General features: G+C 42.3%; 1 protein-coding gene across 12 annotated transcripts in view; it reads right to left on the reverse strand.

Moving 5' to 3' along the window:
- Window positions 1-12,461, reverse strand: part of CLASP1 (cytoplasmic linker associated protein 1) — a 277,780-nt gene that overhangs the window by 55,771 nt on the left and 209,548 nt on the right. For 7 of the 12 annotated variants that reach the window (XM_047869157.1, XM_047869156.1, XM_047869158.1 and 4 more), the window contains 5 exons: window positions 11,851-12,095; window positions 9,285-9,348; window positions 9,065-9,067; window positions 6,816-6,979; window positions 366-444 (listed from right to left, as the gene is read on the reverse strand). In XM_047869157.1, coding sequence (XP_047725113.1) covers window positions 366-444; window positions 6,816-6,979; window positions 9,065-9,067; window positions 9,285-9,348; window positions 11,851-12,095 — 555 coding nt within the window. Of the gene's footprint in view, window positions 1-365; window positions 445-6,815; window positions 6,980-7,102; window positions 7,106-7,844; window positions 7,926-9,064; window positions 9,068-9,284; window positions 9,349-11,850; window positions 12,096-12,461 lie in introns of all 12 variants that reach the window. The other 5 variants (XM_047869151.1, XM_047869149.1, XM_047869148.1 and 2 more) reach the window with 2 other exon arrangements.

Raw genomic sequence — 12,461 nt, forward strand, 5'->3', positions numbered from 1 at the left:
AAGATACCTTATATCAACACACCAGAATTTTCTAGTTTAAATATGGTGGAAAACAGCAAAAATACTCAAATGTTGGTGAGGATGTGGAACTACTAGGCCTGCCATTATATTGCTGGTAGGAATATAATACGGTACAACCATTTGAACAGTTTAAAATAACATTAAACACGACCCACCCAATGAACCAGTGACTCTTCTCCTAGGTACTCAAACAAGAAAAATGGAAACATGGCCCCAAACAGTTGTGTACGAATGCTCACAGCAGACTTATTCATAACAGCCAAATACGAGTCATGTACAAAAAAGGACATTTTAAGCAAATTTGACTTCTAGAGGTTGAATTGTAATGACAAATAGTCACCAACCTTGAGGTTAGGAGTTTGAGTTTGATCCACAATAAATCTCATCAAAATGTTAAACTGTTGGTCAAATGGAAAGGAGTCCCTAGGTTTAAGAGAAGAAAGAAAGTGCTCATTTTAAGGAAAGACACGTTACAAAAAATAATGCAAAACCATCTCAGAAACAAAAATATACCACTAGAGATAAGTCTGATGGACACGGAAGCAAGCCTCTACACAGGTAATTGTACTTTCCATTTTATATAAATACTAGAGTAATAGACATTACATATAAAATTAAGAAGATGGAAAATCTTTTTTTTTACTTATTATTTTTAAAAAATGTTTTATTTATTTTTGAGGGGGGGGGGCAGAGAGAGAGTGGGGCAGAGAATCTAAAGCAGGCTCTGTGCTGATAGCACAAAGCCCGATGTGGGGCTCAACTCACGAAGTGCAAGATCATGACCTGAACCGAAGTTGGACGCTCAACCAACTCAGCCACCCAGGTGCCCCAGAAAATGGGAAATCTTGCTATAAGTCCCAAAACACACACGACACTTAGAGTTATGTATGCTATTTTAGAAATGAAGACCAAACGATAAAAGAGATTCCTACCTGCCTTCTAGAATGTGCTCATCTTCTTTCCAGGTACCTTTCTGAAACTGCTTCATGAGAAAAACTTCCAATTCCGAAATCTTAATTTACATTCTGACGAGGCTGCCTACAGCTGCCCTTGCATAAGCTAACCATGCTGTCCTCCTTGGTCCTACTGGGCAACTGCTTCTGGTCTCTATTTTGTAGGGTGACCACAAAGAGTATGGGAGACCCAGCAAGGGAATCCCCCATCCAGCTACAACACATATGCAGAAACCAGGGCCCTCTGCTTCTCACCTGTTCCTGATCTCATTTCTTGCAGCCATTTCACATCTTTGATACATCTGAGTAACCCCGAGGACTCTTGGCTAGCCAAAGTCCATGCTCCTTCCCTTAAAATGCTGCAATTACCAGAATTAGTTTAAAAGTGCATAATCGTGGGGCGCCTGGGTGGCGCAGTCGGTTAAGCGTCCGACTTCAGCCAGGTCACGATCTTGCGGTCTGTGAGTTTGAGCCCCGCGTCGGGCTCTGGGCTGATGGCTCAGAGCCTGGAGCCTGTTTCCGATTCTGTGTCTCCCTCTCTCTCTGCCCTTCCCCCGTTCATGCTCTGTCTCTCTCTGTCCCAAAAATAAATAAACGTTGAAAAAAAAAATTTTTTTTTTAAAAAGTGCATAATCGTGTCCATGCAGGAAGACGTAGATGTATTTTCCACACTAATAGGAAAGATGGTGCAATGCAAACATCTATTACAACTGAGGCTGAGTGATGGCATTGTTTCCTTTGGCCTCTCTAAGGGACTCTTCCCAATCTACAGAAGTATAGTAACAAGAACGGGGAAGCAGGTTCAGATCTGTGAAGTCACAGGATGAATTTGAAATTTTACTTTTTTTTTTTAATGTTTATTTTTATTTTTGAGACAGAGACAGAGCATGAACAGGGGAGGGGCAGAGAGAAAGGGAGACACAGAATCGGAAACAGGCTCCAGGCTCTGAGCCATCAGCCCGGAGCCCGATGCAGGGCTCGAACTCACGGACCACGAGATAGTGACCTGAGCTGAAGTCGGACGCTTAACCGACTGAGCCACCCAGGCGCCCCTGAATTTGAAATTTTAATGACATAATGTAAAGAAAATGCAAAGCACAGAGCACATCCTGGGTACTAATATTACTACTGTTATAATTACTAATAAAAAGTAAACGTGACCCAATAGCACATGTATTTGTATCCAGGAAGCCAGGAGGACCACTTCTGCAAGCAAAGTACGCTTTAGCATACATGACTTAAATGACTCACACCAGCTATAAATTAGAGAAACGAGCTTGACAAACCACACACAAAACTTCTGTCTCCTTCTGCAGCAAGGGGAGAACGGAGAATCCATTTCAGTATAAGCTGGCGTGTTTAACCTGGAAATGTGTCTGTGGCCAGGCACAGCCAAAGGAAAGGAAGTAGGCAGACTCGCAATCAGACCTGTTATCTTAGGAACCCCCCTCAGCCATTACAAAGGCCCTCCCCTCCCCTCCCCGCCAATACTCACTGATGGGTCCTAAATATGCATAAATAGCTAGGCATCTCAGCTGCTGAGAAAACTGAATAATGAACGTGCTCTAGAGATTTGGATCGAATCTACCCAGGAGAGGATTCTTAAAGGAAAGGGGGCATCCAGGAAAATAACCAGAGGGTTTTCCTTAATCACCAAAGTTTAGGAGTAAAATTTTAATATTCCTGCTATCCCTAAAGGTCTGAAAGTTTTTGCCCTTCACAAATTCACCTATATGAAGGAAGAGACCTTTAGGCCAAGTCTGATACACAAATGTTTTATCTGGCTTTCAGAGTGTCATTTAAAAATGAAGCTCAAATGTGTTGCCTTATTCCACATTTCTGACCTTTCTTGGGAAGTCTGGGACCACTGGCCCCACATGCCAACATGGCCACCTCTCTCTACGGAAGTTCCCTAGCCCACAGCATCACCGTCCCTCCTGTCTACTTCACTCAGTTACGATCAGCTGGACCCGCCTCGCCCTTCTAGTCAATCCCTGGCTGAACCTTTACAAATCCAGTAATACACCGGCACACAGGAATGTTCCTTAATTCCACTAAACTCGCTCATCCAAAGGAGGGACGGCATTTGAAAAGCTTATTGTAAATATAGTATATTATACTGAGCTCACTGAATACCAAGGGAGAGCTCTTTGGATAATAAAATTCTATAGCAGCACAAATTATACAGATCTACAGGGTCAGGAACCAAAAGAAAACAGTTGGCATCAGAGCACAGAGGAACAAATGCATGTTTCGCAGTCACAAACAACTAACAGACACATACATGGGGGATGATGGCAGGGTGACGTGTGCTACTGTTAGTGGAGGGAGCCAGAGAGGAAAGAAAAAGCGCAAATACTATCCACATTCTCCTTCAGGAGAGAAAGTCGCACATCCACAGACCAGTCTGCAGTAAGGGGAACACACAGCGGTGTAATAACCAGCAGTCCTGGATTCCAGTTCCCAGATGGCCGCTAACACGCACTGTGACCCAGGCAAGTCAAGTAAAGTCTGTTTCCTCATTAATAAAATGAAGGTGGGTCCTTCTGTTTTGGACATTCTATGATATATAGTAATATTCCAGTGTGTAGTAACTGAGTCATATAAAAGTTACTCTACTGAGGATAATTAGTTGATCTGAAGTCATTGGCTTATTCTTTTAAAAATTCACTGATCTGACCTATAACCCTCTATGTTCCACCAAATGGCAACTGAGTCATTACAGCGAGGTGTCTTCTGAGGCTATTTAATTTCTAATACTCGTATGTTGCGAACCTACAACTGCAGACACAGTAGATAAGAGGTTTCTGAAAAATGACAGCACACAGTCAGTTTTTCACGTCTCTGAATCTCCACAGCTCTTCTTTCTTTCCTTGTAACAGGTCACAACTGCTATGCGTTATCAACCTCTGAGCCAGTGAATGCTAACAGAGATTGTACCTGGGCGAGTGGGAGCTAGCTATGTGGCTAGCAAGATTTCTAGTGTGACTTGTAAGAAGATGGAAGTATTAAAAATACTGAGGTCTTGAACTATTGGGACCTCATCCAGATAAAAAGTTTCTGCACAGTGAAGGAAACAATCAGCCAAACTAAAAGGCAACCAATGGAATGGGAAAAGATATTTGCAAACGACATCAGATAAAGGGTTAGTATCCAAAATCTATAAAGAAATTATCCAACTCAACACCCAAAACACAAATAATCCAGTGAAGAAATGGGCAAAAGACATGAAGAGACACTTCTCCAAAGAAGACATCCGGATGGCCAACCGACACATTAAAAAATGCTCAACATCACTCACCATCAGAGAAATACAAATCAAAACCACAATGAGATATCCCCTCACACCTGTCAGAATGGCTAACATTAACAACTCAGGCAACAATAAAAGTTGGCAAGGATGCAGAGAAAGAGGATCTCTTTTGCATTGTTGGTGGGAATGCAAGCTGGTGTAGCCACTCTGGAAAACAGTAATGGAGGTTCCTCAAAATTAAAAATAGAACTACCCTACGACCCAGCAATTGCACTACTAGGCATTTATCCAAGGGATACATGTGTGCTGTTTAGAAGGGACGCATGCACCCTCATGTTTATAGCAGCACTATCAACAATAGCCAAAGTATGGAAAGAGCCCAAATGTCCATCGGTGGATGAATGGATAAAGAAGATGTGGTATATACATACAATGGAGTATTACTCGGCAATCAAAAAGAATGAAATCTTGCCATCTGCAACTACGTGGATGGAACTGGAGGGTGTTATGCTAAGTGAAATAAGTTAGAGAAAGACAAATATCCTATGACTTCACTCATATGAAGAACTTAAGATACAAAACAGATGAACATAAGGGAATGGAAGCAAAAAGAATATAAAAACAGGGAGGGAGCAAAACATAAGAGACTCTTAAATACAGAGAATAAACTGAGGGTTGCTGGAGGGGCTGTGGGTGGGGGGATGGGCTAAATGGGTAAGGGGTTAAGGAAGACACTTGCTGGGGATGAGCACTGGGTGTTACACACAGGGGATGAATCACTGGAATCTACTCCTGAAAACATTATTGCACTATATGCTAGCTAACTTGGATGTAAATTAAAAATAAATAAATAAAAATACCGAGGTCTTAGGGTGCCTGGGCGGCTCAGTGGGTTGAACGTCGGCTCAGGTCACAATCTCACGGTTTGTGAGACTGAGCCCTGCGTAGGGCTCTACGCTAACAGTGTAGAGGATGCTTGGGATTCCCTGTCTCCCTCTCTCTCTGCCCCTCTCCCACTCACGTATGTGTGCATACATACATGCGTGCTCTCTCTCAAAATAATCATTTTTTAAAAATACTGAGGTCTTCAGAAGGATGTACATAAATACTCTAAAATGTCTTTTAAAGATAAGAGGATCAATTTGCAAGGTTTTATACTTGTTTTTACATTTGTCTTGAGCATTCACAAAAATAACGCCAACTTTTCATCTCATGGAAAGCAGGGACATTTCAACACATCTGTTAACAAGAGAATGTGGAAATGGTGTAAGAGAGGACTTACTCAAGCAGCTGACAAAAACAAAAGAGAATGCCAGAAAAACACTAGAAGAGTCTTGTAACATCAACATTGTCTAGCCCACGTGAACAGATACATTCCCAAACGTGACATCAACAAATGTCAAACAAGTGTCAAGCAAATCCATGAAAAGGTGCCCAACATCACCATGAGGGAAATGCAAATCAAAACCACGGTGAGCTATCACCTCACACCTCCTAGTTATTATAAATGTTGAGGATGTGCAGAAAAGGAAACCCTTGTGCACTGTAGGCAGGAATGTAAATTGGTGCTTCCACTATGAAAAACAGTATAGATGTTCCTCAAAAAATTAAAAATAAAGGGGCGCCTGGGTGGCTCAGTCAGTTAAGTATCCAACTCTTGATTTTGGCTCAGGTCATGATTTCACGATTCATGACATCAAGCCCCACGTCGGGTTATGCATGGCAGTGCAGAGCCTGCTTGGGGTTCTTTCTCTCCTTCTCTCTCTCTCTCCTTCTGTGCCAAGCCCCCCCCCCCCCCCCCCGCCAATAAAGAAACTTGAAGACATAAATTAATTAAAAATTGAAAATAGAAACATCATATAATCCAGTAATTCGACTTCTGGGTATGAATACAAAGGGGATGAAACCACTATCTTGAAGAGACCTCTGACCTCATGTTCGCTGTAGCATTATTTACAATAGTCAAGATACAAAACAACCTAAGTGTCTGTCAACAGATGAACGAACGGACAAAGAAAAATAATGGCATATTATTCGGTCATAAAAAAGAAGAAAATGCTGCCATTTGGGACAACATGGATGGACGTTGAGGGCATTATGCTAAGTGAAATAAGCCAGACAGAGAAACATAAATGTTGCGTGATCTGACTTATACGTGGAATCGAACAAATAAACAAAAAGAAACAAATCAAAAAAACCCTAAATCCATAAAAACAGAGTAGAACGGTGGTTGTCAGGGGATGCGGGGGTGGGAAGCATGGGGAGATGCTGGTCAAAGGGAACAAGCATATGTAACACGCAGCAGCTCTGGGGATCTGAAGTACAGATGGTGATTACCAGTTACCAGGACTGGATTATACACTTGACAGTGGCTAAAAGAATAAGCTCTTACATGTTGTTCCACGAGCACAATAAAAGAATGGTAATTATGTGAGGTGAAGAATGTGTCAACTAACACCGTGGTAATCATTTAGCAATGTACACGTGTATTAAACCATCATGTTATACACTTCAAATTTATAGGCCGTTTTATGTCAGTTACAACTCAAAAGCTGGGGAAAAAAGTGGTCTGGTCCTTAAAAACTTACCTTGTGACATCTAGAGCCTTTTGAACTTTTGCTTGCACAGATCCAAGTAAATCTGCCCCCATTTTCTTAAGTAATTGTGTGAGAAGAACAAAAAGCCAGTCTTGTAAGTCGTCCTTATGAATTATTATAAAATCCACCAGAGTCTCCAAAAACATACTGAAAACCTAGACGGAAACATTTCATATATGTAATTCAGAATTGTCTCCCAAGTCTCTAAAACACAGACAGGTCATATTAGAGAAGACAAATGTATTTAAAAAAATAAAGGAAAAAGGATTGGAACTTACTCTCTGTTGTGAATTCCACCGCAAACCAGGCCATGCAACAAAACAAATTCCATGTTAGTCTACAGTGAATTAATACCATTTTCATGCAGTTTTTTAAAAGACCTGAAAAGACTACAAACTGATCTCTGATATCTGATACTCTCCCCTCCCTCAATATGTCTTCGAAATACAGTATTGAGAGAAATTAACTTTACTGAAAAGTGTCAGTTTATTCCTGCAGGCTTTTCCTCCTTCCTTCCTTTCTCTTAAAAAAAAGGTATTTTAACCATCATAATTCTATACTATTACTGTTCGTTATCTACCACTCAACAAGTACTATTTGGATGTTGGAGGATGAGGGAGGAAAATCACTTGTGCACTGTATGACTCCAATTCAGATACTGCAAAGGGATATCTTTATAAGAAGATACTGTAAAAGTGATAATAGTCTTTATTGTAAAAAAGTATGGTATACAGTCCGCATAATTCTTATGCTGCCGTGCAGTCATTAACGCTGTCTAAGGTGAGATAAGAGTCCACAGTGGACTATCCTGGAACCGATTTCAGAGAGAGAAGTACCCTATTTGGCTAATGAGTTGTGCTCTACTGGGACAATCCAGCCATTATAGACCTGCTCAGTTCTAGCACAGCAGCTATTAACCACCAGGGGTCTCCGGTGAGACAGCTCAGAAATAACTCACTGAGCCCCAGGGATTCCTGACTTAGCTCAAAGGCAGCTAGCAAATATGAACTAAACTGAGACCTCCAAACTCACTGTACAAGAGCCTTCTGATGGAAACAAATTTCCTTCTTTATCCTCATATTCTGGTTCTGAATCAGCAATCTAGAGGTGACAGGTAATAGAAATTTCATCAATGCCCCATACCACCTAATACCCCTTATGCCGTAAGTCTTATGAATCTTATGCTTATGCTTAAAATCTTCCTGCTTTTAAACACTACCTTAGAGAAAAATCATGATAATTAGATCTTTGGATATCCGTGTGGCCCTAGAACCCAACCTTTCTTGAATTTTATGAATGTTGTTAATGTGGACTTTGCTGTGAGGATCATCACAGGACTTTTAAGACATGCTTCAAGACCAGGATCGAGGAAAAATGCTGTCCCCCAACTCCCCCCCCCCCCCCCCCCCGTAGAGACCAGAGAACCCACACATTCATTCTCCTAGGCTCCCATGAGCATCTCAAAGCACAGGACCCATAGGTTGTTTCTGTCCTTTATCCATCCTTTAAACTTCCCCAATAAACTCATTCCCCCTATTTTCTTTCTCTAAAATACCCGACAGCCTCTAGGACTCCTCCCCAACTGATGGTATGTGCTTCAAATCTGGACTCCAAGTAAGCTTCTGTAAAGACCCCCTCTTGGCACCACTCCTAGAAAGGGCCTGGGTCACACTCAGTGTTGTTTCCCCCCCCAGCAGGGATCCCCTCACGCTGAGCACTCTCCTTGGACCCCGGGAGTGTGGACACCTGCTAAATGGCCGCAGTTCTTAGGGACAGCAAATTCTATTTGGAGAAATAGTTTAACCTGGTTTTTCAATAAATCCGTTACATAAATGCTTCTATTTTTCTGTCCTGTCCTATATAGACACATTCTACGTGGGATACAAAAAAAAAAAAAATCATGTATTTGATTATCTTCTTTACTGTAAGTTAAAAAAAAAAGGGGGCACTACATTATAATACAATGTTTTATTCTAGCACCACTGTTTGGCTAATAGGAGGCACCCAAAAGCATCTGAATGAGTAAGAATACATCTCACTCTTTTCCATTAACTCTTAAAACATACTTTATCCAGCCCGAAGTTTTATGGACATTTTAAGTTCTCCAGAAGTCATTTTTAAAAGATATAACGGGGGGGGGGGGGGGTGCCTGGGCGGCTCAGTTGGTTAAGCTTCCGACTCTTGATTTTGGCTCAGGTCATGATCTCACTATTTGTGAGACTGAGTCCCTGGCTTGGGACTCTCTCTCCGTCTCTCTCAAAAAAACAGAAACAAAAACAAACAAACAAACAAACAAAAAAACAGCTTAAAAGATACAACACCAACTACTGCAGAAACTGGTGTTAAATTGGAAGGTCTAAACTGCACTATGGGGAACTGTCTCTCACTCTTAAGTAGTGTATTATACAGCTCACGTGGGCATGCAGGGGGGGCATCAGCAGGCAGGATTCCCAGACTTACCTTGCTGTGAGGGTCAGCAAACATTCGAGTGAAGATCTCACACAGTCTTTTCAATTCTACTCGACTAGAGGAAATAAAATGGAAAGAAATGAACTTGGAATTTCATGAGTCAACACTGAGATCAGTGACAGCTTTTGTTTTTTCTGTATTTTGAGAAGGGGGAGGCGTAGAGAGAGGGGGCAATTGAGAATCCCAAGCAGGCTCTACACTGTCAGCGCAGAGCCCAGTGTGGGGCTTGAATTCACAGACCATGAGATCATGACTTGAGCCGAAATGAAGAGTCGGAGGCTTCACCGACTGAGCCACCCGGGCACCCTGTGACAGCTTTGTAAAAAATAATTTTTATGTAACAGGGACGCCTGGGTGGCTCAGTTGGTTGAGTGTCCAACTTTGGCTCAGGTCATGATCTCATGGTTCATGGGTTCGAGTTCCACATGAGGCTCTGTGCTGACAGCTCAGAGCCTGGATCCTGCTTTGGATTCTGTGTCTCCCTCTCTCTCTGTCCCTCCCTTGCTCACACTCTGTCTCTCTCTCTAAAAATAAATAAACACTAAAATTTAAAAAAAATTTTTTTAAATAATTTTTATATAACAAAGTTTTTTTCACAAATAAATTAACTTATTTAAGTCATGATGAAATCAAGTAGAAATGTAAAATCATGATAGTTGGGCTCTCATCTGAAAACGAGGAAACAATCTTCCAGAGTGACTGCTGAAGTTCACACACATGGGGGAGGCAAAGCCATGAGCTAAACCCCACTCATTTGAGGTCTGTCTTCCACCTGCCACAGATGAAACTCAATGAGATAAACTAGGAAAAGCATGGTGGTTTGGGGTCAGACAGACCTGGATTTTAATCTCAGTTTTGCTACAAAGTACTCAGATGTCTTTAGATCTGTATCAAACAAATGACTACAGGGAGGGTTAAGGAGAGAACACACTTCCTTCCTACAGCTACTGAGACAAAGCAAATGTTCATTTCCTGTTAGTGCCCTTTTGCTTTTTCTTATCCTTATCTATACCACTGAGGCCCATTTTACTTCAAGGCTTGAGTATAAGGATCATCATCTTGCCCCCAAATTACCCCCTGAGTAATCCCCCTTCACACATACGAGACAGCTGGTTTGATGATCCACTTTAACATCAGTAACACAGCGCTCTAGATTAGACCAGTCCCAATCAATAGATTTCTAGAGATTATTCAATGGATACTTGGTCAACATTAAAATATTAAGAAAGGGGAGCACCAGATTAAGCAGATTCTGAGGAATCATCATCTCAATAAACCATCTTCATTTTGTTGTTGACAGCTCACTAGTGAATGTCAGAGGCTACCTGAATTTCAGAAGGCATAGGACAAAGCTGCTCAAGACCTCTTCGTGACCAGAATGGAATAATGGGGGGCTGGGGGGAGGTAGGAGGACAGCACATAACAAGTCTGAATACGGCAGGGCGGAGTCTGACTGACTGGACGGGCACACTTAGCAGCATGGGGATTCATCAGTCAATGTTCACTTAGCTTCGCAGGGCCCACCTGTGACCATAAACTTACACACGTTCAAAATTTATCTTAGAAAAATTATCCAGGGGCACCTGGGTGGCTTAGTCGGTTAAGCGTCCAACTCTTGGTTTCGGCTCAGGTCATGATCTCACAGTTTGGGTGGGATCGAGCCCCAGCACTGGGCTCCACGCTGACAGCTGGGGGCCCACTTGGAATTCTCTCTCTCTCCCTGTTTCTGCCCCTCCTCCCGCATGTACGTGCTTGCTCTCTTTCTTTCTCGAAATAAACTTAAAAAAAAAAAAAATTATCCAAAGAACACACTGCATTTCATGGATTCTAACTTTCTCAAATTCTTCACGTTGTAACATTTCTATAATTTTGAGCTTTGTCTTACAATCAAAGACATATTAGTATTGCCATGGTTTAATAAGTAAGCATGTCTTCTTAGAGGGATGTAAAATGACGGTGCACCAATGGTGCCTTAGATTTGATGAAGTATGGTATAAGCACATACTTTTTTGGTGTGTGTAATACAAGCTCATTTGAGAAAATTTATGAAACACAGAAACAAAGGCAAAACCAAAGTAATCACTTCTAGTGATAATACCGTTACAAGTTTAAAGTACTCTTAGTATGTCATCACTATACACATTTATAAGGTATATATGTGTTTGCATATTGAAACATTTTAGATGGAGTCTGCTATCATTTTACCCACAATCCCAAAGTGTAATGAACCATATCAACCTGCAGAGTTGTTTGATTTTTTTTACCTAAACTGCAAACTGTACCACGATTTCTCAAATAACACCTACCTGATAAATATGAACTGTAAGGGAACCAAATGTTTTACACACCTAATAAAGTACAGAGTATTTGCCAGAGGTTTCAAAGTCTCTGGAAGGCAAAGACCACGTCTTAGCCATCTTAGCACTCGTAGTGCCTGACCCTGAGCCTTGGAACTCTGGAAGGACTGCACGAATGGCAAGGAATCCATTTAAGGTGCTGATGAGCAGACCATGAGACTTAGAACTTGGCTCACAACCTCGCCCTCCTGTCCCCTCACCTCAGTGTTCTTTGGCTCTTCAGCAAGTTCTGCAGGCCGAGAAGCCCTTCTTTCCTTTCCGACCAGTTGGAACTGGCACAGTGGTTGAGAACTTCTGCTACGTCCTCGGTCTGCCGCAGATAGTGGGGAATGCCGCCGTTCCTGGAGCCGTACGAGCGCTCAGAGCAAACGCTTGAGGCATCGCTGTTGGCATCGTCATCAGAATACATCCCGTACGGCTCATACCTCCTCCTCACCGGCTTCTTCTGTCAGGTCCAACGGAGGTGGGAGTGACGGAGGAAGAAATGGGAAGGCGAAATGACCGCGAGTCACGCCAAACAAAATCGGCAACAGTTAATGGTAAAAAGATACACGCAGCACGCACGCACACGGGCACGCACGCACGCACACAAGCACCGCACTTTCCTGTGCTTACAGATTAGGGAAATAAAAACAGAAAAGCAGACGTCCAGTCGGGATAGGATAACAAGCAGAGCAATCCACAGCAGAGACGAAAAGAGTACGGTCTCTAGTCCGGTGTGTGGACTTTGCAGTTAAGACAGACTTGGGTGGTCAGCCTGCAGCCGCTGACGGGCTGAGGAAGCCCGGAAAGCCTCCTAACCTTCCTGCTT

The sequence above is a fragment of the Prionailurus viverrinus genome, chromosome C1 (assembly GCF_022837055.1).
Source record: "Prionailurus viverrinus isolate Anna chromosome C1, UM_Priviv_1.0, whole genome shotgun sequence".
Taxonomy (NCBI): domain Eukaryota; kingdom Metazoa; phylum Chordata; class Mammalia; order Carnivora; family Felidae; genus Prionailurus; species Prionailurus viverrinus.